The sequence below is a fragment of the Heptranchias perlo genome, chromosome 1 (assembly GCF_035084215.1).
Source record: "Heptranchias perlo isolate sHepPer1 chromosome 1, sHepPer1.hap1, whole genome shotgun sequence".
Lineage (NCBI taxonomy): Eukaryota > Metazoa > Chordata > Chondrichthyes > Hexanchiformes > Hexanchidae > Heptranchias > Heptranchias perlo.
In genome coordinates this window covers 35,546,199-35,573,329 of record NC_090325.1, presented here as the reverse complement: position 1 = coordinate 35,573,329, position 27,131 = coordinate 35,546,199, and the positions used below count along the sequence as shown (strand labels likewise).

General features: G+C 46.3%; 1 protein-coding gene across 1 annotated transcript in view; it reads right to left on the bottom strand.

Moving 5' to 3' along the window:
* The window catches only part of c1h18orf54 (chromosome 1 C18orf54 homolog), an 80,710-nt gene extending 58,095 nt beyond the window's left edge, over positions 1 to 22,615 (bottom strand). Inside the window, exons 1-4 of the mRNA XM_067984713.1 lie at positions 22,498 to 22,615; positions 22,030 to 22,319; positions 4,964 to 5,159; positions 1,086 to 1,403 (exon numbers count right to left, since the gene is read on the bottom strand). Coding sequence (XP_067840814.1) covers positions 1,086 to 1,403; positions 4,964 to 5,159; positions 22,030 to 22,319; positions 22,498 to 22,615 — 922 coding nt within the window. The remainder of the gene's footprint in view (positions 1 to 1,085; positions 1,404 to 4,963; positions 5,160 to 22,029; positions 22,320 to 22,497) is intronic.
* Positions 22,616 to 27,131: the final 4,516 nt, after the last annotated feature.

Below are 27,131 nucleotides of genomic sequence, written 5' to 3'. Positions count from 1 at the left end.
GTGTATAAAATTATGAGGGTCCTAAATAGAGTGGATAGGAAGGACCTTAGCAGAGAGGTCAACAACCAGGGGGCATAGATTCAAAGTAATTGGTAGAAGGATTAGCAGGGAGTTGAGGAGAAATGTTTTCATCCAGAGGGTGGTGGGGGTCTGGAACTCACTGCCTGAAAGGGTGGTAGAGGCAGAAACCCTCATCGTATTTAAAAGGTACTTGGATATCCACTTGAAGGGCCGTAACCTACAAGGCTACGGACCAAGAGCTGGAAAGCAGGTCAGTGGCTGGGTGTTCTGCGGCGAGTGACTCATCTCCTGACTCCCCAAAGCCTTTCCACTATCTACAAGGCACAAGTCAGGAGTGTGATGGAATACTCTCCACTTGCCTGGATGAGTGCAGCTCCAACAACACTCAAGAAGCTCGACACCATCCAAGATAAAGCAGCCCGCTTGATTGGCACCCCATCCACCAACCTAAACATTCACTCCCTTCACCACCGGCGCACAGTGGCTGCAGTGTGTACCATCCACAGGATGCACTGCAGCAACTTGCTAAGGCTTCTTTGACAGCACCTCCCAAACCCGCGACCTCTTCCACCTAGAAGGAGAAGAGCAGTAGGTACATGGGAACAACACCACCTGCACGTTCCCCTCCAAGTCACACACCATCCCGACTTGGAAATATATCGCCGTTCCTTCATCGTCGCTGGGTCAAAATCCTGGAACTCCCTTCCTAACAGCACTGTGGGAGAACCATCACCACACAGACTGCAGCGGTTCAAGAAGGCGGCTCACCACTACCTTCTCAAGGGCAATTAGGGATGGGCAATAAATGCCGGCTTCGCCAGCGACGCCCACATCCCATGAATTAATAAATTTTTAAAAAGAGCTGGAAAGTGGGATTAGGCTGGATAGTTCTTTTTCAGCTGGCACAGACACAATGGGCCAAATGGCCTCCTTCTGTGCTGTAAATTTCTATGATTCTATGGTATTAGAATTTCTAAATTCGCAGCAATTTCTTCCTTTGGCAAAACTGTAACTTTTGAGCCTGGATGGGGGGGGGGGGGGGAAGGAAAGTCAAATGTTCTTACCCTCTCTCTTGCTGCATGGAGAAGTGGAAAACTGTTTGGAACTGCTCCCCAAATACAGTTTGTTTGCAGCTCTCGCGGGGGACGGCAGCCTCTTTTCAAAGTTGTCAATGTAAGCTTCCAAGGCCTCCGACGCTGACTGGTAAGTTCGACCTCCGTAGAGGATGGAGCTGCGAAATTGGGTGGAGCCATGAGAACGATCAGAGCTGCTCAGATGACCAGCACTGACCAATAATCCAGATACAGTAGATTCAGGAGAATAGAAATCCATTCCATCTTTCATGCCGATCGTTGACATCACATCCTGCGGTTTTGTCTCATCTTAACGCACCAAAAAGAAAAAAAAAAGAGTATTTGACTCTGTTACAAAGCATTTTCAACAACTTGCATAGAAGAAAGCATTTGAGAAAGTGCAGTGATTGCATCAGGACAGATAGGAGTGGAACTATAAGAGAGCAGTTTCTATGAGGCAGACAGCGGAGGAGAATGGAGTAGGCAATGGTTTTAAAGACAGCAAACAGCTCAAGAAGGGAAAACAAGCCACCGTCAGTCATATGGATTGTCCTTACTGACTTTGACCAGAGGGATTGGGCGCTATGGGCAGATAGAAAACCATTTTGAAGGGCTGAAACAGGGGGTGCTGGGGAGGTGAGGACGTGACAGCTTGGCAATGGTGTATTCAAGGACCTTGGAGGGGTTGAGGGTGCACTTTGCTTGAGCAGATAATAACAGCAGTTTTAAAATATTCACTGTTGCAGGCAATGACAGTATTTAAATAAATAATAGGGTCAGTTTGGCTCAGTTGGTAGTGCTCTCACCTATGAATCTCCTCTGTACTTGTAACTAATTATATTAAAAAAATCACAATAAACTACAATCTAGGAAAGAGAAAATTCAAGCTCAGTGTGATCCAGTGACATAGAATCATAGAAAGTTACGGCACAGAAGGAGACAATTCAGCCCATCGTGTCCATGCCGGCCGAAAAAGAGCTATCCAGCTTAATCCCACTTTCCAGCACTTGGTCCGTAGCCCTGTAGGTTACGACACTTCAAGTGCACATCCAAGTACTTTTTAAATGAGTTGAGGGTTTCTGCCTTTACCTCCCTTTCAGACCCCCCCACCACCCTCTGGGTGAAAAAGATTCTCCTCAGCTCCCCTCTGATCCTTCTATCAATTACTTTAAGTCCCTCTGCTAAAGGAAATAGGTCCTCCCTATTCACTCTGTGTAGTCCAGTCATAATTTTACATACCTCAATTAAATCTCCCCTCAGTCTCCTTTGTTCCAAAGAAAACAATCCCAGCCTATCCAACCTTTCCTCATAGCTAAAATTCTCCAGTCCTGGCAACATCCTCATAAATCTCCTCTGTACCCTCTCTAGTGCAATCACATCTTTCTTGTAATGTGGTGACCAGAACTGTACACAGTACTCAAGCTGTGGCCTAACCAATGTTTTATACAGATCCAGCATAACCTCCTTGCTCTTATATTCTATGTCTCGGCTAATAAAGGAAAGCATCCCATTTGCCTTTTTAAACACCTTGATTACCTGTCCTGCTACCTTCAGGGATCTGTGGACATGCACTCCAAGGTCCCTCTGTTCCTCTGCACCTTTCAGTATCCTCCCATATATTGTGTATTCCCTTGCCTTGTTTGCCCTCCCCAAATGCATTACCTCACACTTCTCCAGATTGAATTCCATTTGCCACTTTTCTGCCCACCTGACCAGTCCATTGATATCTTCCTGCAGTCTACAGCTTTCCTCCTCATTATTAACCAAAGGGCCAATTTTTGTATCATCTGCAAACTTTTTGATGAAGACTCTCTACATTCAAATCCAAATCATTAATATATACCACAAAAAGCAAGGGACCTAGTACTGAGCCTTATGGGACCTCACTGGAAACAGCCTTCCAGTCGCAAAAACACTCGTCAACCATTACCTTTTGCTTCCTGCCACTGAGCCAATTTTGGATCCAACTAGCCACTTTCCCTTGGGTCCCATGGGCTTTTAATTTTTTGACCAGTCTGCCATGTGGGACCTTGTCAAAAGCCTTGCTAAAATCCATGTAGACGACATCAGACACGTTACCCTCATCAACCCTCCTCATTACCTGCTCAAAAAATTCAATCAAATTAGTCAGACACGACCTTCCCTTAACAAATCAATGCTGATTATGCTGACATTTGTTGGAAGTGCATGCGTGACATCACATGAGGACAGGATCAGGTTTGATTGTGATGCTCCAACCATCAATAGACAAGCAACAATCAACATCTACGCTCACACTTGGGTGGAGTACCAGAATTTGGCTGGCATCTGTGAAACCGTACCCCAACTTGATTCAGAACCTTTAGGAGAGGCAGGGAGAACACTGAAAGAGGAAAAGAAACAACTTTGAAACATGCTCCTCTGATCCAACTGATCAGTTGGAGTGGCAGAGACTCGAGCAAGCTTAGTGTGTCACACTACTACATGCTGCCTGGGAAACAGTCAGGTAGTGGTGGGCAGGAACACATGCCACAACACGCAAGCTATTCTCAGGAGCTGTGTGCAACAACAACTTGCATTTATAAACATCCCAAGGTATTTCACAGCAGCATTATCAAACAAAATTGGACACCGAGCCGCACGAGGAGATATTCGGACAGGCGACCAACAGCTTGGTCAATAATGTAGGTTTTAAGGAGTGACTTAAAAGAGGAGAGGTAGAGAGGTTTAGGGAGAGAATTGCAGAGCTTAGAGCCTAGGGAGCTGAAAGCACGGTGGCCTATGGTGGAGCGATCAAAATCGGGGATGCGCAAGAGGCCAGAATTGGAGGAGCACAGAGATCTTGGCGGGTTTTAGGGCTGGAGGAGGTTACAGAGATGGGGAGGGGTGAGGCCACGGAGGGATTTGAAAAGAAGGATGAGAATTTTAAAATCGAGGCGTTCCCGGACCGGCAGCCAACATAAGTCAGTGAACACAGGGGTGATGGGTGAATGGGACTTGGTGCGAGTTAGGACACGGGCAGCAGAGTTTTGGATGAGTTCAAGTTTATGGAGGGTGGAAGATGGGAGGCTAGCCAGAATAGTCAAGACTAGAGGTAACAAAGGCATGGATGAAGGTTTCAGCAGATGGACTGAGGCAGGGGCAGAGGTGGGCAATGTTTCAGAGGTGGAAGTAGGTGGTGTTTGTGATGGAGAGGATATGGAGTTGGAAGCTCAGATCAGGGTTAAATAGGACTTGAGGTTGCAAACAGTCTGTTTCAGCCTGAGAAAGGGAGGAGGATGGGAATGGTGCCAAGGGTATGAAGTGGTGAGGACTGAAGACAATGTGTGTGCAAGTTACAGCTTATACTTCATAAAGTCAATAAGTAATAGCATGGGTTCTTTGCCTTACTGAATCAATTATCACAAAATAGCAAAAACAAACATCTAACACAAAAAGGCTTCAATGCCTACATAACAATTAGTATGAATCTAACAAGCAAGAGTATTAAAGCACACATATACTACATAACATACCATGTAATAATATAAATTTAAATAGATGTATGGAAAAGTAATAATCTAATTTGCATATCCAATCAAATAATCAGGATCAAAATACTAGTTATTTGATTGGATACTTTGAATCTAAAAGGGATGCTCTTTACTGCAGTTACCTGAAGCACGTATAAAAAGTTACACACAATGTTTGTTGCCTCTCAAGTAGACGAGAACTCTGGAGAAGTGACACCCATTTAAAATAAGAGTAGGAGTAACCAGTAAGTGTCCCGTCAACACACACAAACCGCTGCAGTCTGGTGATGAGAGGATTTAAGCAACACATGTACCCTAACGGTATCTGAGTGAGTGAGTGAATGAATGAAGCCGAGAAACATCATCAGTAATAGTTACATTTGTATTTTGTTTTTGTGGCTTTCCTCGGAGTCTCTGCCCGCACTGCTCCCGCTCCCAGGCCCTCGCTCTCTGCTCCAAACACAAACTTCCGCCTCCGACGATTGTTACAGTTGGGTCGCAATGCGCTTGCGCCGCTCGCCCACAAAGGCACCAAACGAGTGGGAGCGCTGGCTGTGTGTGCCCATCTCCCCCGCTGTTACCATCACTGTGGGTTTAGTCTTCATTCATTTTATAACGTTTCCCAATTGTTTCCTTAAATTTGGTACCATTTTTCTAATAATAAATACATAGTTGAAAAGGGACAGATTTGCAAACTTTTTTTTTTAAAGTTATGGAATTTTTGTTTTTAAGAGTTAAATGAACCACAATAGGACACTCGGTGTGACAGAAGCTGTAGTTTAATGCTCCAATAACTGGACCACACATTTTAATATCTGTTAGTGATATTCAGTATATATTTTTGATTTAAAAAGTGGGAAAAGGAAGTGGAGCACAATGAATATGTTTTCTGTCATTTTTTTTTTCATATCCTGTTTTTGCTTCATGTTTATTGCAGTTTTGCCTTTCCTATTTAAACTTTTTAATTATATCCTTCTGCCACATCTGTTTAGATGGTTGTCTATTTGTCAGGAAGCTAGATCTCAGCCAAATGTCTGTCAATCAAGGGCTGAGCTGAAAAGGGACTTGGCTCTGGACCCATAGCTGACACCACCAGCTCACTTAGTTCAACTCATCCATTTTTTTAAATCTATATTGAATCTAGTTAATTCCTTCCCTTGATTTATTTTCAGCTTTCCTTCTATCTCTTGTACTTTATCCTTATCTTCAAGAATCATAGAAATGTTACAGCATGGAAGGAGGCCATTCAGCCCATTGAGTCCGTGCCAGCTCTATGCAAGAGCAATCCAGTTAGTCCCACTCCCCTGCCCTTTACCCATAGCCCTGCAATTTTTTTGCTTTCAAGTACTTATCCAGTTCCCTTTTGAAGGCCATGATTTTTTTTTATTCATTCCTGGGATGTGGGTGTCGCTGGCAAGGCCAGTGTTTATTACCCACCTTTAATTGCCCTTGAGGAGGAGGTGGTGAGCCGCCTTCTTGAACCGCTGCAGTCCGTGTGGTGAAGGTTCTCCCACGATGGTGTTAAGTAAGGAATTCCAGGATTTTGACCCAGCGACGATGAAGGAACGGTGATATATTTCCAAGTCGGGATGGTGTGTGACTTGGAGGGGAACGTGCAGGTGGTGTTGTTCCCATGTGCCTGCTGCCCTTGTCCTTCTAGGTAGTACAGGTTTGCGGGTTTGGGAGGTGCTGTCAGAGAAGCCTTGGCGAGTTGCTGCAGTGCATCCTGTGGATGGTACACACTGCAGCCACGGTGCACCGGTGGTGAAGGGAGTGAATGTTTAGGATGGCGGATGGGGTGCCAATCAAGCGGGCTGCTTTGTCCTGGATGGTGTCGAGCCTCTGCCTCCACCACCCCTTCGGGCAGTGCATTCCAGATCCTAACCACTCGCTGTGCAAAAAAGTTTTTCCTCACATCACCTTTGGATCTTTTGCCAATCACCTTCAATCTATGTCCTCTGGTTCTTGACCTTCCTGCCAATGGGAACAGTTTCTCTCTATCTACTTTGTCTAGACCATTCATGATTTTGAATACCTCTATCAAATCTCCTCGCAACCATCTCTGTTCCAAGGATAACAACCCAAGCTTCTCCAGTCTATTCTCGTAACTAAAGTCCCTCATCCCTGGAATCATTCTAGTAAATCTGTTCTGCACCCTTTCTAAGGCCTTCACATCTTTCCTAAAGTGCGTTGCCCAGAAATGGACACAATTCTCCAGTTGTGGCCGAACCAATCTTTTATAAAGGTTCATCATGACTTCCATACTTTTGTACTCGATGCCTCTATTTATAAAGCCCAGGAGCCCATATGCTTTTTTAACCGCTTTCTCAACCTGCCCTGCCACCTTCAACGATTTGTGCACATATACCCCCAGATCTCTTTGTTCCTGTACCCCTTTTAGAGTTGTGCCCTCTAGTTTATATTGCCTCTCCTCATTCTTCCTACCAAAATGTATCACTTCACGTTTTTTTGTATTAAATTTCATCTGCCACGTGTTCGCCCATGCCACCAACCTGTCTGTATCCTCTTGAAGTCTATCACTATCCTCCTCACTGTTTACTACACTTCCAAGTTTTGTGTCATCTGCAGATTTTGAAATTGTGTCCTATACACCCAAGTCCAAGTCATTAATATATATCAAGAAAAGCAGTGATCCCAGCACTGACCCTTGGGAAACACCACTGTACACCCACCTCCAGTCCGAAAAACAATCATTCACCACTACTCTCTGTTTCCTGTCCCTCAGCCAAATCTGTATCCATGTTGCTACTGCCCCTTTTATTCCATGGGCCGCAATCTTGTTGTTAAGCCTACCGTGCGGCACTTTATCAAATGCCTTTTGAAAGTCCATATACACCACATCAACTGCATTGCCCTCATCTACCCTCTCTGTTTCCTCATCAAAAAACTCTATCAGGTTAGTTGAACACAATTTGCCTTTAAAAAAAATCCATGCTGGCTTTCCCTAATCAATCCATCCTCGTCCAAGTGTCTATTAATTCTCTCCCGGATTATCGTTTCTAAAAGTTTCCCCACCACTGAGGTTAAACTGACTGGTGTATAGTTGCTGGGTTTAACCTTACACCATTTTTTGAACAAGGGTGTAACATTTGCATACGTGCCTAACGGGTGGCATAATTCCCTTTAGGGAAGGAAACCTGCCGTCCTTACCCAGTCTAGCCTATATGTGACTCCAGACCCACAGCAATATGGTTGATTCTTAATCGCCCTCTGAAATGGTCTAGCAAGCCACTCAGTTGTACAATCTTGCTACAAAAAGTCACAATAAGAATAAAACTGGATGGACCACCCGGCATCAGACCACTAGGCACCGGACACGACAAAGGCAAACCAAGCCCAGTCAACCCTGCAAAGTCCTCCTCACTAACATCTGGGGACTTGTGCCAAAATTGGGAGAGCTGTCCCACAGACTAGTTAAGCAACAGCCTGACATAGCCATACTCACAGAATCATATCTTTCAGCCAACGTCCCAGACTCTTCCATCACCATCCCTGGGTATGTCCTGTCCCACCTGCAGGACAGACCCACCAGAGGTAGCGGTACAGTGGTATACAGTCAGGAGGGAGTGGCCCTGGGAGTACTCAACATCGACTCCGGACCCCATGAAATCTCATTGCATCATGTCAAACATGGGCAAGGAAACCTCCTGCTGATTACCACCGACTACCCTCCCTCAGCTGATGAATCAGTCCTCCTCCATGTTGAGCACCACTTGGAGGAAGCACTGAGGGTAGCAAGGGCACAGAATGTACTCTGGGTGGGGGAGTTCAATGTCCATCACCGAGGGTGGCTCGGTAGCACCACTACTGACCGAGTTGGCCGAGTCCTGAAGGACATAGCTGCCAGACTGGGCCTGTGGCAGGTGGTGAGCGAACCAACACGAAGGAAAAACCTACTTGACCTCGTCCTCACCAATCTGTCACAGATGCATCTGTCCATGACAGTATTGGTAGGAGTGACCACTGCACAGTCCTCGTGGAGACGAATCCCGACTTCGCACTGAGGGCACCATCCAACGTGTTGTGTGGCATTACCATCGTGCTAAATGGGATAGATTCAGAACAGATCTAGTAGCTCAAAACTGGGCATTCATGAGGCGCTGTGGGCCATCACCAGCAGCAGATTTGTATTCCAGCGCAATCTGTAACCTCATGGCCCGGCATATTCCTCACTCTACCATTACCAACAAGCCAGGGGATCAACCCTGGTTCAATGAGGAGTGTAGAAGAGCATGCCAGGAGCAACACCAGACGTACCTAAAAATGAGGTGCCAACCTGGTGAAGCTACAACACAGGACTACATGCATGCTAAACAGCGGAAGCAATATGCCATGGACAGAGCTAAGCGATTCCACAACTAACGGATCAGATCAAAGCTCTGCAGTCCTGCCACATCCAGTCATGAATGGTGGTGGACAATTAAACAACTAACAGGAGGAGGAGGCTCTGTGAACATCCCCATCCTCAATAATGGCAGAGTCCAGCACATAAGTGCAAAAGACAAGGATGAAGCATTTGCAACCATCTTCAGCCAGAAGTGACGAGTGGATGATCCATCTCGGCCTCCTCCCGATATCCCCACCATCTCAGAAGCCAGTCTTCAGCCAATTCGATTCACTCCACATGATATCGGCTGAGTGCACTGGATACAACAAGGGCTATGGACCCCAACAACATCCCGGCTGAAGATTTGGGCTCCAGAACTAGCTGCGCCTCTAGCCAAGCTGTTCCAGTACAGCTACAACATTGGCATCTACCTGACAATGTGGAAAATTGCCCAGGTATGTCCTGTCCACTAAAAGCAGGACAAATCCAATCCGGCCAATTACCGCCCCACCAGTCTACTCTCCATCATCAGCAAAGTGATGAAAGGTGTCATTGACAGTGCTATAGAGCGGCACTTACTCACCAATAACCTGCTCACCAATGCTCAGTTTGAGTTCCGCCAGGACCACTCGGCTCCAGACCTCATTACAGCCTTGGTCCAAACATGGACAAAAGAACTGAATTCCAGAGGAGAGGTGACAGTGACTGCCCTTGACATCAAGGCAGCATTTGACCAAGTGTGGCACCAAGGAGCCCTAGTAAAATTGAAGTCAATGGGAATCAGGGGGAAAACTCTCCATTGGCTGGAGTAGTACCTAGCACAAAGGAAGATGGTGGTGGTTGTTGGAGGCCAATCATCTCAGCCCCAGGACATTGCTGCAGGAGTTCCTCAGGGCAGTGTCCTCGGCCCAACCATCTTCAGCTGCTTCATCAATGACCTTCCCTCCATTATATGGTCAGAAATGGGGATGTTCACTGACGATTGCACAGTGTTCAGTCCCATTCGCAACCCCTCCGATAATGAAGCAGTCCGTGCCCGCATGCAGCAAGACCTGGACAACATCCAGGCTTGGGCTCATAAGTGTCAAGTAACATTCGCGCAGGACAATTGCCAGGCAATGACCATCTCCAACAAGAGAGAGTCTAACCACCTCCCCTTGACATTCAACGGCATTACCATTACCGAATCCCCCACAATCAACATCCTGGGGTTCACCGTTGACCAGAAACTTAACTGGACCAGCCATATAAATACTGAGGCTACAAGAGCAGGTCAGAGGCTGGGTATTCTGCGGCGAGTGACTCAACTCCTTACCCCCCACAGCCTTCTCACCATCTACAAGGCACAAGTCAGGAGTGTGATGGAATACTCTCCACTTGCCTGGATGAGTGCAGCTCCAACAACACTCAAGAAGCTCCACACCATCCAGGACAAAGCAGCCCGCTTGATTGGCACTCCATCCACCACTCTAAACATTCACTCCCTTCACCACCGGAGCACCGTGGCTGCAGTGTGTACCATCCACAGGATGCACTGCAGCAACTCGCCAAGGCTTCTTCGACAGCTCCTCTACCACTTAGAAGGACAAGGGCAGCAGGCACATGGGAACAACACCATTTGCACGTTCCCCTCCAAGTCACACACCATCCCGACTTAGAAATATATCGCCGTTCCTTCATTATTGCTGGGTCAAAATCCTGGAACTCCCTTCCTATCAGCAATGTTGGAGAACCTTCACCACATGGACTGCAGCGGTTCAAGAAGGCAGCTCACCACCACCTTCTCAAGGGCAATTAGGGATGGGCAAAAAAATGCTGGCCTTGCCAGCGACACCCACATCCCATAAACAAATAAAAAAAAATGTCTTGACATTCATGATGAAGCACATGAAATGGTAAATTCACAACAGGGACTCGTTAATGGCCAAAACGTGGCAGTGGTGGTGATAATTGTTAAATTGAATGTAACATAACCAAAAAGAAAATATAAATTAACAACATGACATTTCGTCCAACACCCTTGTGTATTCCCTTGGTGAATTACAATTGCTTAGCCTTTCTCTTCCTACCGCATCTTCGTGGTGCACCCCACTGTGGCTTCAGCAGAGGTAGTAGCAGGTTGCTCAGATCCCTGCCCTGATTGCTGAGATGCTTTCAGCCTACGACCTCTGAGTTTTGGAGTGCCGTGAGGGCCCCGCCAAAGTCGGCTCCACCTGCACCTGTGCAAAGGCAGACTCAGCCATTGGGAAAGGAGGCAGCATTGCGGGTTGAGGAGGTGGCAACGGGTGAGACGTGGGAGCGCTTTGAGTGGAGTCCCCACTTCCATATCCGCTTTCGCCACCATCCCTCTCCCAGGCCAGCGCAACATCATTCCCACCACTCTGCTGGCCAGCACGCTGGTGAGCAAATCGGGCACCTTCGAAGGCCACGGCTAAAATATCCATCTACCTGTTTAAGGCGGCATATATGTTGGCATCCAGAGTCTGCACGGCCGCCGTTATGGCCGGCATGGACTCATTAGAGAGCTGTGCTTGAAGCTCAATGGAGGCTGCCACTCTCTCCATCGCAGACATTCTCACACTTACCTGCGCCACCAATCCACTGGTAATGGCATTGGATTCCTCCATCCTCTCCGATATTGTGGAGAGTGTGCATGGCACGTTTTCCAGTACCTCGCAATGGTGCAGCTGAACCTCAGTTATTCTCATTCTCATCATCTAGGTCCAGCTGAGCAGAGCACGGAGAGAGTGGGACCCCGATGCAGACTCTCCACTTCTGTCCCTGCCACCGGTGTCTGCTCGTGCACACTTGTAGGTGGTGAATCACCAGGCGACAACCCAACTAACTGGTTAACAGGATCTACCGAAGTGCCAGTATCTGCACTGGTGCATGGCTGTATGTTCTGTGACAGTGCACCCTCAGAAGGAATGAGCTCCTCTGAAGAATCATCTTCTTCCATTGCAGCTGATTGTTGTTGAAGGTGTGAAGGCCCTGGAAGACAACAGAAGCCAATATTAGTTATTCTTTGGAAAAGTGCCAATCTTTCCAATGACCATACTGAGGTGTGAGACAGTTCAATCATTGATAAAATCAATTCATCATGTGTGTGAAAGATGTTAAAAGTTGTGACCCCAGCCATCTGTAGGTTGCCAGTCTCTCCATCTCCGATGGATAGACATGCAACGGTGCGACTGATGTCCATGGCCTCCTCCTCTGCATCTGTCAATTGGACTATGTTTTTTTTATTCGTTCCTGGGATGTGGGCGTCGCTGGCGTATCTGGCATTTATTGCCCATCCCTAATTGCCCTTGAGAAGGTGGTGGTGAGCTGCCTTCTTGAACCGCTGCAGTCTGTATGGTGAAGGTTCTCCCACAGTGCTGTTGGGAAGGGAGTTCCAGGATTTTGACCCAGCGACGATGAAGGAACGGCGATATATTTCCAATTCGGGATGGTGTGTGACTTGGAGTGAAAAGTGCAGGTGGTGTTGTTCCCATGTGCCTGCTGCTCTTGTCCTTCTAGGTGGTAGAGGTCGCGGGTTTGGGAGGTGCTGTCGAAGAACCCTTGGCGAGTTGCTGCAGTGCATCCTGTGGATGGTACACACTGCAGCCACAGTGTGCCGGTGGTGAAGGTCGTGAATGTTTCGGGTGGTGGATGGGGTGCCAGTCAAGCGGGCTGCTTTGTCCTGGATGGTGTGGAGCTTCTTGAGTGTTGTTGGAGCTGCACTCATCCAGGCAAGTGGAGAGTATTCCATCACACTCCTGACTTGTGCCTTGTAGATGGTGGAAAGGCTTTGGGGAGTCAGGAGGTGAGTCACTCGCCGCAGAATACCCAGCCTCTGACCTGCTCTCGTAGCCACATTATTTATATGGCTGGTCCAGTTAAGTTTCTGGTCAATGGTGACCCACAGGATGTTAATGGTGGGGGATTCGGCGATGGTAATGCCGTTGAATGTCAAGGGGAGGTGGTTAGACTCTCTTTAATTCCCAGTCGTTGTCACCCTACATGGCTGCAGGGTGACAACGACTGGGAATTAAATATGCCAGGGTATTTAACAATCAGGAAGGACAGGCAGGAAGGAAGGGGAGGTGGGGTGGCTATGTTAATAAAGGAAGGAATCACTGTAATACAGATAAATGATATTGGGACAAAGCATCAAGATAATGAAACAGTTTGGGTGGAGATAAGGAATAATAAGGGGAAAAAAACATTAGTGGGCGTAGTATATAGGCCTCCTAATAGTTGCAACTCTGCTGGAAGAAGTATTAATCAGGAAATAGTCGGGGCATGTAATAAGGGAACAGCCATAATTATGGGGGATTTTAATTATCATATTAACTGGACAAATCAAATTGGGCAGAGCAGCCTTGAGGACGAGTTCATTGAGTGCATCAGGGATGGATTTCTTGAGCACTATGTAACTGATCCTACAAGGGGGCAGGCAACCCTGGTCCTGTGTAATGAGTCAAGATTAATTAATAATGTCCTAGTTAAGGATCCCCTTGGAACGAGCGACCACAACATGGTTGAATTCCATATCCAATTAGAGGGTGAGAAGGTTGATTCTCAAACAAGCGTACTGAGCTTGAATAAAGGAGACTATGATGGTATGAGAGCGGAATTGATTAAAGTGGACTGGGAAAATAGATTAAAGGGTAAGACGGTACATGAGCAGTGCTGTTCATTTAGGGAGTTATTTTACAACTTTCAAAATAAATATATTCCACTGAGGAAAAAAGGGTGTAAAAGAAATGACAGCCATCCGTGGCTAAGTAAAGAAATTAAGGATAGTATCCGACTAAAAACAAGGACATATAAGGTAGCCAAACTTAGTGGGAGGATAGAAGATTGGGAATTCTTCAAAAGACAGCAAAAAATAACTAAAGGATTGATTAAGAAAGGGAAGTTAGATTATGAAAAGAAATTAGCAAAAAATATAAAAACAGATAGCAAGAGTTTCTATAGTTATATAAAAAGAAAAAGGGTGGATAAGGCAAACGTAGGTCCCTTAGAGGATGAGACCAGGAAATTAATGGTGGGAAACATGGAGATGGCAAAAATGCTGAACAAATATTTTGTTTCAGTCTTTACAGTAGAGGACACTAAGAATATCCCAACACTGGACAAACAGGGGACTCTACAGGGGGAGGAGCTAAATACGATTAAAATCACTCAGGAGATGGTACTCAGTAAAATAATGGGACTCAAAGCGGATAAATCCCCTGGACCTGATGGCTTCCATCCTAGGGTCTTGAGGGAAGTGGCAGTGGGGATTGTGGATGCTTTGGTGATAGTTTTCCAAAATTCCCTGGACTCAGGAGAGGTCCCGGCAGATTGGAAAACTGCTAATGTAACACCGTTATTTAAAAAGGGTAGTAGGCAGAAGGCTGGAAATTATAGGCCAGTTAGCTTAACATCTGTGGTGGGTAAAATTTTGGAGTCTATTATTAAGGAGACAGTAACGGAACATTTAGATAAGCATAATTTAATAGGACAAAGTCAGCATGGCTTTATGAAGGGGAAGTCATGTCTGACAAATTTGCTTGAGTTCTTTGAGGATATAACGTACAGGGTGGATAAAGGGGAACCAGTGGACATAGTGTATTTAGACTTCCAGAAGGCATTCGACAAGGTGCCACATAAAAGATTATTACTTAAGATAAAAAATCACGGGATTGGGGGTAATATTCTGGCATGGGTGGAGGATTGGTTATCGAACAGGAAGCAGAGAGTTGGGATAAATGGTTCATTTTCGGACTGGCAACCAGTAACCAGTGGTGTTCCACAGGGGTCGGTGCTGGGTCCCCAACTCTTTACAATCTATATTAACGATTTGGAGGAGGGGACCGAGTGCAACATATCAAAATTTGCAGATGATACAAAGACGGGAGGGAAAGTAGAGAGTGAGGAGGACATAAAAAACCTGCAAGGGGATATAGACAGGCTGGGTGAGTGGGCGGAGATTTGGCAGATGCAATATAATATTGGAAAATGTGAGGTTATGCACTTTGGCAGGAAAAATCAGAGAGCAAGTTATTTTCTTAATGGCGAGAGACTGGAAAGTACTGCAGTACAAAGGGATCTGGGGGTCCTAGTGCAAGAAAATCAAAAAGTTGGTATGCAGGTGCAGCAGGTGATCAAGAAAGCCAACGGAATGTTGGCGTTTATTGCTAGGGGGATAGAATATAAAAACAGGGAGGTATTGCTGCAGTTATATAGGGTATTGGTGAGACCGCACCTGGAATACTGCATACAGTTTTGGTCTCCATACTTAAGAAAAGACATACTTGCTCTCGAGGCAGTACAAAGAAGGTTCACTTGGTTAATCCCGGGGATGAGGGGGCGGACATATGAGGAGAGGTTGAGTAGATTGGGACTCTACTCATTGGAGTTCAGAAGAATGAGAGGCGATCTTATTGAAACATATAAGATTGTGAAGGGGCTTGATCGGGTGGATGCAGTAAGGATGTTCCCAAAGATGGGTGAAACTAGAACTAGGGGGCATAATCTTAGAATAAGGGGCTGCTCTTTCAAAACTGAGATGAGGAGAAACTTCTTCACTCAGAGGGTGGTAGGTCTGTGGAATTTGCTGCCCCAGGAAGCTGTGGAAACTACATCATTAGATAAATTTAAAACAGAAATAGACAGTTTTCTAGAAGTAAAGGGAATTAGGGGTTATGGGGAGCGGGCAGGAAATTGGACATGAAGCTGAGTTCGGATCGGTCAATGCCCTGTGGGTGGCGCAGAGGGCCCAGGGGCTGTGTGGCCGGGTCCTGCTCCTACTTCTTGTGTTCTTTAGATTTGTGGTTGGGATCAGATCAGCCATGATCTTATTGAATGGCGGAGCAGGCTCGAGGGGCCGATTGGCCTACTCCTGCTCCAATTTCTTATGTTCTTATGTTCTTATGTTCTTGTTGGAAATGGTCATTGCCTGCCACTTGTCTGGCGCGAATGTTACTTACCACTTACGAGCCCAAGCCTGGATGTTGTCCAGCCTTGCCGCATGCGGGCTCGGACTGCTTCATTATTTGAGGGGTTGCGAATGGAACTGAACGCTGTGCAGTCATCAGCGAACATCCCCATTTCTGACCTGATGATGGAGGGAAGGTCATTGATGAAGCAGCTGAAGATGGTTGTGCCTAGGACACTGCCCTGAGGAACTCCTGCAGCAATGCCCTGGGGCTGAGATGATTGGCCTCCAATAACCACTACCATCTTCCTTTGTGCTAGGTACTACTCCAGCCACTGGAGAGTTTTCCCCCTGATTCCCATTGACTTCAATTTTACTAGGGCTCCTTGGTGCTACACTCGGTCAAATGCTGCCTTGATGTAAAGGGCAGTTACTCTCACCTCCAGTTCTGCTCCTCTCTCTTGCATTTTACACTCTCTTCTACAAGGGAGAAAGACCAGACCTGTGAGTGACTGAAGGTGACGTATTCACCCGATGGATGCATTGCTTTGGATGAGGCTGACAATGAAACAGAGGGTGAGTATCAAACAGATTCATCACATTGCATCAGGATTGAGGAGAGTGACAGTGGTGGGTGAATAAATGGAGAGATGAGGAAGTGCATAGAAAGTGAAGGTAAGTTGATGCTCAAACTTAAGTGGGTGTGAGAAGTGATATGATGGAGTAGGCTCGCCAACACAGAGTGATAGAGGGGTTGTATTTCACAGGATGTGGGTGAATCAGTAAATGTACTCACTTTTCCTAACCTGGTTAGGTCATTAAACCACTTCCTGCACTGAATCCATGACCTGGGCACCGTGCTCCTGCTGCTCACCTCTTCTGCTACCTCCAACCACGCCTTCACAGTGACAGAACCGGGCTTCTTCCCATTGCTGGGATAAATTACCTCCCTGCTGGCTCACACTGCAGCCAGTAGTACATCTAGGGAGGCATCAGTAAATCTAGGCACTGCCTTTGTTCTCCTGGACTTCATCTGTCCTTTCTCCTTCCAAATCCATTCTTGGACTGGCCTTTTAAATAATTGGCTTTAAATTGTGTCATTTGGGTGTGCAGTAGGCCCGCTGCGTAGCTTGGAGCCGTGAAACCCGGAAACAAAGATAATTGCCTGCAATCGAGTTGCAATTGCAAATTTCAACTGTGAGATTGAGTAGAATGGGCTTATATTCTCTGGAGTTTAGAAGAATGAGAAGTGATCTCATTGAAACATAAAATTCTTAGAGGGCTTGACAGGATAGATACTAGGCTATTTCCCCTGGCTGGAGAGTCTAGAACTAGGGGTCATAGTCTCAAGATAAGGGGTTGGACATTTAGGAGCAAGATGAGGAAAAGTTTCTTCACTCAGAGGGCTGTGAATCTCTGGAATTCTCTACCCCAGAGGGCTGTGGATGCTCAGTCATTGAGTATATTCAAGACTGAGATTGATAGATTTTTGGACATTAAGGGAATCAAGGGAATATGGGGATAGGGCAGGAAAGTGGAGTTGAGGTAGAAGACCAGCCACGATCTTATTGAATGGTGGAGCAGGCTCGAGGGGCCATACAGCTTACTCCTGCTCCTATTTCTTATGTTCTTAAACACGCTTACTTTGCCTCCGGGTTCCCTACGTGCAAATCCACCTACCCGCCGACTTCCCACCGCCATGCTAAAATCATGCCCCATGTCTCACACCAAGTCCTGCTAACCCATCATCACTGTGCCCGCTGACCTACATTGATTATCTGACACAGCCAGGCAATGACCATCTGCAGCAAGAGAGAGTCTAACCACCTCCTCTTGACATTCAACGGCATTACCATTGCCGAATCCCCCACCATCAACATCCTGGGAGTCACTCTTGACCAGAAACTTAACTGGACCAGCCACATAAATACTGTGGCTGCAAGAGCAGGTCAGAGGCTGGGTGTTCTGTGGTGAGTGACTCACCACCTGACTCCCCAAAGCCTTTCCACCATCTACAGGGCACAAGTCAGGAGTGTGATGGAATACTCTCCACTTGCTTGGATGAGTGCAGCTCCAACAACACTCAAGAAGCTCGACACCATCCAGGACAAAGCAGCCCGCTTGATTGGCACCCTATCCACCACCCTAAACATTCACTCCCTTCACCACCGGCACACCTGTGGCTGCAGTCTGTACCATCTACAGGATGCTCTGCAGCAACTCGCCAAGGCTTCTTCAACAGCACCTCCCAAACCCATGACCTTTACCACCTAGAAGGACAAGGGCAGCAGGCACATGGGAACAACACCACCTGCACGTTCCCCTCCAAGTCACATACCATCCCAACTTGGAAATATATCGCCGTTCCTTCATCGTCGCTGGGTCAAAATCTTGGAACTCCCTACCTAACAGCACTGTTGGAGAACCTTCACCACATGGACTGCAGCGGTTCAAGAAGGCGGCTCACCACCACCTTCTCAAGGGCAATTAGGGATGGGCAATAAATGCCGGCCTCGCCAGTGACGCCTATACCCATGAAAGAATAAAAAAAAAATTTCCAAATTAAAATTCTCATCCGCATGTTTATATCTCTCCATGGCCTCGCCCCTCCCTATCTATCTCTGTAACCTTCTCCAGTGCTGTAATCTCCAGCCAAACTCTCCGTTCTTCTGACTCTGACCTCTTGTGCGCCCCCCCCCCCCCGCTTCTTTGCGTCACCATTGGTGGTTGTGCCTTAGACTGCCTAAGCCCATTGCTCTTAAATTCACTCCCTAAATCCATCTGCCTTCCACCTCCCTTTCCTCCTTTGAGATATTCCTTAAAAGCCGCCTCTTTGAACAAGCTTTTGGTCACCCCTCCTTCTTTGGCTCGATGTCCATTTTTTCATTACGTCTCTGTGAAGCGCCTTGTGATATTTTTCAACACTAATGCTGCTGTATAAATGCAAATTTATGTTTTTTGTTTCATAACTAAAACCCAATCGTGATTTTTATTAACCCTAGGGAAGAAAAACAGAATCTTTAGAATACGGTGTATGAATTCCAATGCGTTAATGGACAAGTGAGACAGAATTCTACTTCGCTAAGATTATTAGTATTAATTCTCTGGTTTCAGAAAAAAAGAGGCAGGATGCAGTTTCTAAAATGCTAATTCTTGGCAGTGAGGATTGTTCATTAGCATCAGGAATGTTGCAATTCAGCTCAGGAAATTGGTGTACTTTGTTTAAAGAAAACTGTAACCATTTTTCTCTAGTTCCGTCTCAAATTTCACACTTTTACTCAGACTTTCCAACTAAAGATAATTAAACTGAAGGAAGATCGGCCTCAATATTTGTTGCTAAGCTGAAAACAACTCGAGAGGGCACGGAAATGCCATAAAGATGGACAGGATGTCATTCCATCCACTTTCACAATTCCATCTGCTGCTGGATTTATGGTTCCATGGGCCTTGAGCACACTCCAGTATCCTGCCTTTGTAGCTTTTCTTCATGTGAGTATGGAAAGTGAGTACCGGCAAATTATTCAACTGAATGGAACATCACAAAAACCTGGAACCTTCCTGGCCTGGATGGTTCAGTTTCACACCGAGCAGTGCATTTACAAAGTGAGCCAGAAAATGCTTTTGAACTATTTTAATGTTTTTGAATGCTGTACAATGTGTCAGACTTGCATTTTTGCAGTTCAGTGAATATTTCTTACTTCAAAGGACATTGGTGATAGTTGAGTCACTCTTTGCTTTAACAGTTGGCTAAAATGCCTCCTTCTCATTACCTGTCTCTGCACTGACAGAAATTCAGCCTATTCCAAGTTCGTGATGTTTATCCAAATGGGCATCAAAGGAAATACTAAATTCAATTGTGGATTGTGTTATATAATAGTGCATCATCTTTACTCAAAAAAATAGTAAGAGACTGGAACAAAACCATTTGGATCATGAAACCTGTTCCTTCCAATTGAACTTTGCATGTAGAAAGTGCATTGTCATGGGCTTTACCTCAAACTAATCTCCTGAGGAAGAACAAATACAGGTAGAACTTTCAAGTCTTGTCTCCCAAAGGCAATTAAGTGAAATGCCAAGATACCATTCTAACATTAGAATCTACATTATTTAATCCTGACTGGATGAATTCCACAAATAACATTTCCAGTGCCTCATCAGAATACGGACTGCACCATTCAATAGATTACTTGATCTGTCATTACTTATTCTATTCTTAGTCTGATTTCATCCAACTCCTTTTTAGTAGTTAAAAAAATATAGCTTTAACTGCTTTTGATAAGAATATTGCATGCATGTAGTTTGGGGATATTTTTCTAATCTCTCGTCTCACTTGCGGTTTTTGATTTTGAGTTAATCTCCTTGATTTCTGCAGTTTAGAGGCATTTGACATTAAGTCATTCTCATTGATGGCATACATAAATAAAAGAACCCAAACTCTGGAGTTTCCTGAGTTGTTTAACCTGTTGTCTGATTGAGTGCCTTCTGCTCTCTATCAGGTGTCAGCCATGGCTCAATGGTAGCACTCTTGCCTCTGAGTCAGAAGGTTGTGAGTCCTTGTGAGTCCCACTGTATAGACTTGTGCACAAAATCTAGGCTGACACTCCAGTGCAGTTCTGAGGGAGTGCTGCACTTTCGGATGAGATGTAAAATCGTTAAAAAGTGATGAGACCTGCCCCTGCAGGTGGCTGGAAAAGATCCCATGGCACTATTTCGAAGAAGAGCAGGGGAGTTCTCCCTGGTGTCCCGGCCAATATTTATCCCTCAGCCAACATCACTAGAACAGATTATGTGGTCATTATCACATGGCTGCTTGTGGGACCTTGATGTGCACAAATTGGCTGCTGTGTTTCCTACATTACAACAGTGACTACACTTCAAAAGTACTTAATTGGCTGTAAAGCACTTTGGGATGTCCTGAGGTCGTGAATAGCACTATATAAATGCAAATCTTTCTTTTTTCAATCTGAGAGTAAACTCTGCACAGTCAATGCAAATCCAGCCCAAAGCCGAAGCAAATGTACAAATGTCCCCATTATAAATGTATATACATTTTGGAACTTTTACCTTTTTGGCCTAGAAGGGATTTTACTTTAAATTATGTTACATTATTAATATAAGATTAGGTTCAGCTTAGAAAAGGTTAACTCCCAGAGATAACAAGCTATTTATAATGTTGTTTCAGTAGGACCCCAGACAGAATTGTGTCCCCTTGCATGTCACATCAGCTATGACACAATGGAAAGTCATTAAATATATTCAATAGTAATTCACACACTGAAGGTAGAATGGTTTCTATTCATTATGCCCTATCACAGGAGTAAGCTGAACAGACAATACTGGTGCTATGAGCTTCTGCATCAAGGAGGGGTGCAATTTTGTTCAAGGACATGCAGAACTGAGGAGGGAAAGTGTTATAGGACATATCTCTCTTTCTCTCTCTCTCTTTCTCTCTGGATAGGACAATCGGCAGCAGCCAGAGACACAGAGACAGAACTTGCTCCTGTCGTTTACACTCTGTAAACTTCAGTTCATCCAAAATTCTGCTGCCTGTATCCTATCCCACACCAAGTGCCGATCACCAATCACTCCTTTCCTCCCGACCTACACTGGCTCCTGCTGCCCGCCCCCCCCCCCCCCGCACCCAACTGCTTCCAATTTAAAATTCTCATCCTCATATTGAAATCCCTTTATGGCCTCGCCCCTCCCTATCTTTGTAACCTCCTCCTGCCCAGAATGCACCGCTCCTCCAACTCTGACCTCTTGTGCAACCCCCCTCACCATCCTTGATCATGTGTCGTCTTCACCATCTGGTTGAAGGTCCTCATCCATTGATGGCTCCGGATGTTATCCCCTGTTGCAGAGCAAAGTTATGCAGCATGCAGTAAACCATTATGAACTAGGTCATTCTGAGTCGTATTGGAGGAAGCTACCACACATGTCCTGACAGTGAAATCATTGCTTGAACACTCCCAACTGCCTGCTTGAGGAAGGCTTCGTTGATCTGGTTGTAGTGCTGTTCAGCTGGCAAGTGTGGGTTTCTGAGAGAAGTCATGAGCTAAGTGAGCAGGGGATAACCCTTGTCCCCAAGAAGATTGCCTCTCACTTGCTGTTCAGGGCAAAGAGTGGGCCAACGAAGGTTTGGTGCAAGATAAAAGTGTCATAGCAGCTGCCAGGAAAGTGAGCACAGACCTGCTTGATATACAGTTGCACATTCATGGGATAGAAGCCCTTGCAATTCATGAAGGGAGCGGGTTCATCTGTAGGAGCCCGCATGGCGGTATGTGTGCAGTTCTTGGTGCTGTGGACTTGGAGGAAGCCTGCAATCGATGCAAACCCTGGAGCCCTATCCTGCTGTTTCTGGTTGTCCATGGGGAACGTGATGAAATTCTTTGCATTAGCAAACATGGGATCAGTGAAAGCATGAATTGCAGACTGACTAATGTTGCTGACAACATCCCCAGTTGCAGCCTGGAAGGAGCCTGAGGCAAAAAAGTTGCAGTGCCAGCTGTGGCAGTGGGTTTCAACTCTTGTTGCAAAAGGTGGCATAGGTCTGTTACAGCCTCCCTGGAGAAGCACAGCCTCCTTACACACTGCTCCTCTGAAAAGAACAGGACTGTAACTCGGGGCCAATTTAACATGTTGAGAGGGTAAGGATACCTGTGAGGTCTCTTCCTTTCCTGTGGCCTCCATGCAGCTGCAGCTCGATATGAACCTTGCACCTGTTGCTGCTCCTTCTCTTCCCCCAGCCAGAATGGAAAAGCCACAAGATGCCCATTTTCAGAAAAAGAGCATCACCAGTACCTCCTTGAGCTTTGTGAAGGATTTCCAGCCACAACGAGCATCAAAAAGTGATTCTGCACAAAAATCAACTATGAACGAACAGAAAAATATCTGCCAAACCTTTGTAGCGATTTAAATGAGAACAGGTAAGTGCCCCTTTAAGTAGCGTTGGAAATGGCTGCTTCTTGCTCCATACCATGATTTGTGATTGCAGTCTTATATCAACATCTGTTGCCATGGCAGTCATTGATGGTAATTGAATTAATTACAAATGAGAATGCAGCAGGCCCACAAACTTCAACTGCATGCATAATAGCACAGATAGAGAATTCAAGGATTTTAACCAAACTACAACGAAGGAATGGCAATTGTAGCATAGTGTGTGACTTGGAGGTGATAGTGTTCCCATAATCTTTTTGCTCTTGTGGTTCTTGATGGTAGAGATCGCAGGGCTAAGAGGTTCTGTCAAAGCAAGCTTGGTAATTTGCTGCAGTGCATCCCATAGATAGTACATACAGCAAGTAAGGGGAAAGTAAGCTGTGAGGAGGACACAGAGAGTCTGAAAAGGGATATAGACAGGTTAAGTGAATGGGCAAGAAGGAGTATAATGTGGGGAAATGAGAGGTGATTCGCTTTGGTAGGAAGAAAAGAAAAACAATATTTTTTAAATGGTGAGAAACTATTAAATGTTGGTGTTCAGAGAGATTTGGGTGTCCTCGTACTAGACGCACAAAAAGTTAGCATGCAGGTACAGCAAGCAATTAGGAAAGCAAATGGAATTTTCTTTCATTCGTTCATGGGATGTGGGCGCGCTGGCGAGGCCGGCATTTATTGCCCATCCCTAATTGCCCTTGAGAAGGTGGTGGTGAGTCGCCTTCTTGAACTGCTGCAGTCCGTGTGGTGAAGGTTCTCCCACAGTGCTGTTAGGAAGGGAGTTCCAGGATTTTGACCCAGCAACAATGAAGGAACAGCGATATATTTCCAAGTCGGGATGGTGTGTGACTTGGAGGGGAATGTGCAGGTGGTGTTCTTCCCATGTGCCTGCTGCTCTTGTCCTTCTAGGTGGAAGAGGTCGCAGGTTTGGGAGGTGCTGTCGAAGAAGCCTTGGCGGGTTGCTGCAGTGCATCCTGTGGATGGTACACACTGCAGCCACGGTGCGCCAGTGGTGAAGGGAGTGAATGTTTAGGTTGGTGGATGGGGTGCCAATCAAGCGGGCTGCTTTGTCCTGGATGGTGTCGAGCTTCTTGAGTGTTGTTGGAGCTGCACTCATTCAAGCAAGTGGAGAGTATTCCATCACACTCCTGACTTGTGCCTTGTAGATGGTGGAAAGGCTTTGGGGAGTCAGGAGGTGAGTCACTCGCTGCAGAATACCCAGCCTCTGACCTGCTCTAGTCGCCACATTATTTATATGGCTGGTCCAGTTCAGTTTCTGGTCAGTGGTGACCCCCAGGATGTTGATGGTGGGGGATTTGGCGATGGTGATGCCGTTGAATGTCAAGGGGAGGTGGTTAGACTCTCTCTTGTTGGAGATGGTCATTGCCTGGCACTTGTCTGTCGCGAATGTTACTTGCCACTTATGAGCCCAAGCCTGGACGTTGTCCAGGTCTTGCTGCATGCGGGCTTGGACTGCTTCATTATTTGAGGGGTTGAGAATGGAACTGAACACTGTGCAATCATCAGCGAACATCCCTATTTCTGACCTTATGATGGAGGGAAGGTCATTGATGAAGCAGCTGAAGATGGTTGGGCCTAGGACACTGCCCTGAGGAGCTCCTGCAGCAATGTCCTGGGGCTGAGATGATTGGCCTCCAACAACCACTATCATCTTCCTTTGTGCTAGGTATGACTCCAGCCACTGGAGAGTTTTCCCCCTGATTCCCATTGACTTCAATTTTGCTAGGGCTCCTTGATGCCACACTTGGTCAAATGCAGCCTTGATGTCAAGGGCAGTCACTCTCACCTCACCTCTGGAATTCAGCGCTTTTGTCCATGTTTGGACCAAGGCTGTAATGAGGTCTGGAGCCGAGTGGTCCTGGCGGAACCCAAACTGAGCATCGGTGAGCAGTTTATTGGTAAGTGCCGCTTGATAGCACTGTCGACGACACCTTCCATCACTTTGCTGATGATTGAGAGTAGACTGATGGGGCGGTAATTGGCCGGATTTGATTTGTCCTGCTTTTTGTGGACAGGACATACCTGGGCAATTTCCACATTGTCGGGTAGATGCCAGTGTTGTAAGCTGTACTGAAACAGCTTGGCTAGAGGCGCAGCTAGTTCTGGAGCACAAGTCTTCAGCACTACAGCCGGGATGTTGTCGGGGCCCATAGCCTTTGCTGTATCCAGTGCACTCAGCCGTTGGCCTTCATTGCAAGGGGGTTGGAGTACGCGAGTAAGGAAGTCTTACTACAATTATACAGAACTTTGGTGAGACCTTACCTGGAGTTCTGTGTACCATTGTGTTCTCCTTATCCAAGGAAGGATATACTTGCCTTAGAGGTGGTGCAATGAAGGTACACTGGATTAATTCCTGGGATGAGAGGGTTGTCCTATGAGGAGAGATTGAGTAGAATGGGCCTAAACTCTCTGGAGTTTAGAAGAATGAGAGATGATCTCATTGAAACCTATAAGATTCTGAGGGGGCTTGACAGGGTAGATGCTGAGAGGTTGTTTCCCCTAGCTGGAGAGTCTGGAACCAGGGGGTATAGTCTCAGGATAGGGGGTCGGCCATTTAAGACTGAGATGAGGAGGAATTTCTTCACTCTGAGGGTTGTGAATCTTTGGAATTCTCTACCCCAGAGGGCTGTGGATGCTGAGTCGTTGAGTATATTGAAGGCTGAGATATATAGATTTTGGACTCTAGGGCAATAAAGGGATATGGGGATCGGGCGGGAAAGTGGAGTTGAGGTAGAAGATCAGCCATAACCTTAATGAATGGGCGAGCAGGCTCGAGGAGCCATATGGCCTACTCCTGCTCTTAGTTCTTATGCTCTTATGTTCAACCACAATGTGCCAGTGGTGAAGAGAGTGGGTATTTCCACTGATATAAATTAAAATACATGTAAAGTCACAGTAAAAGAGGAGGTAGGTGTGATAGTGGATGGGCTAAAAATTGATAAAGATGAGGTACTAGAAAGGCTGGTTGCACTTAAAGTAGATATGTCACCTGGTCCAGATGGGATGCATCCTTGGTTGCTGAGGGAAGTAAGGGTGGAATTTGCAAAGGTGTTGGCTGTAATCTTCCAATCATCCTTAGATATGGGGGTGGTGCCAGAGGATTGGAGAATTGCAAATGTTATACCCTTGTTCAAAATGGGATGTAAGGATAAACCTGGCATCTATAGGCCAGTCAGTTTAACCTCGCTGGTGGGGAAGCTTTTAGAAACGATAATCCAGGACAAAATTAATAGTCACTTGGACAAGGAAAGCCAGCATGGATTTGTCAAAGGCAAATCATGTTTAACTAACTTGATGGAGCTTTTTGATGAGGTAACAGAGATGGTTGATGAGGGCAATTCAGTTGATGGTGTGTATGGACTTTCAAAAGGCGTTTGATAATTACTGCATATATAGTCACAGAACAATGCCTGGTGATTACATATAATCTTTCCAACTGCCCGTTATCAAGGCAATCAAAAGAATTGAATAGTGTTCAGACAGACAGACATTAGATACCAGAATATTGAATATACAAACGGCCAGAACCAAAGACAGGGAGGGAGAGAGAGAGAGAAACATCCGTAAGGAAGAGAAAGAGAGAGAATGACCAGTTGTATTAAAAACAGCTAACTTTTTTTTCCCGCTGGTGGGGTTACGTGTAGCGCGACATGAACCCAAGATCCCTGTTGAGGCCGTCCTCATGGGTGCGGAACTTGGCTATCAATTTCTGCTCGACGATTTTGCGTTGTCTTGTGTCTCGAAGGCCGCCTTGGAGAACGCTTACCCGAAGATCGGTGGCTGAATGTCCTTGACTGCTGAAGTGTTCCCCGACTGGGAGGGAACCCTCCTGTCTGGCGATTGTTGCGCGGTGTCCGTTCATCCGTTGTCGCAGTGTCTGCATGGTCTCGCCAATGTACCATGCTCTGGAGCATCCTTTCCTGCAACGTATGAGGTAGACAACATTGGCCGAGTCACAGGAGTATGTACCATGTACGTGGTGGGTGGTGTCCTCTCGTGTGATGGTGGTATCTGTGTCAATGATCTGGCATGTCTTGCAGAGGTTGACATGGCAGGGTTGTGTGGTGTCGTGGATGCTGTTCTCCTGAAAGCTGGGTAATTTGCTGCGAACGATGGTCTGTTTGAGGTTGGGTGGCTGTTTGAAGGCGAGTAGTGGAGGCGTGGGGATGGTTCAAACTTCTGTGACTCGGCCAACGTTGTCTACCTCATACGTTGCAGGAAAGGATGCCCCGGAGCATGGTACACTGGCGAGACCATGCAGACACTCCGACAACGGATGAACGGACACCGCGCAACAATCGCCAGACAGGAGGGTTCCCTCCCAGTCGGGGAACACT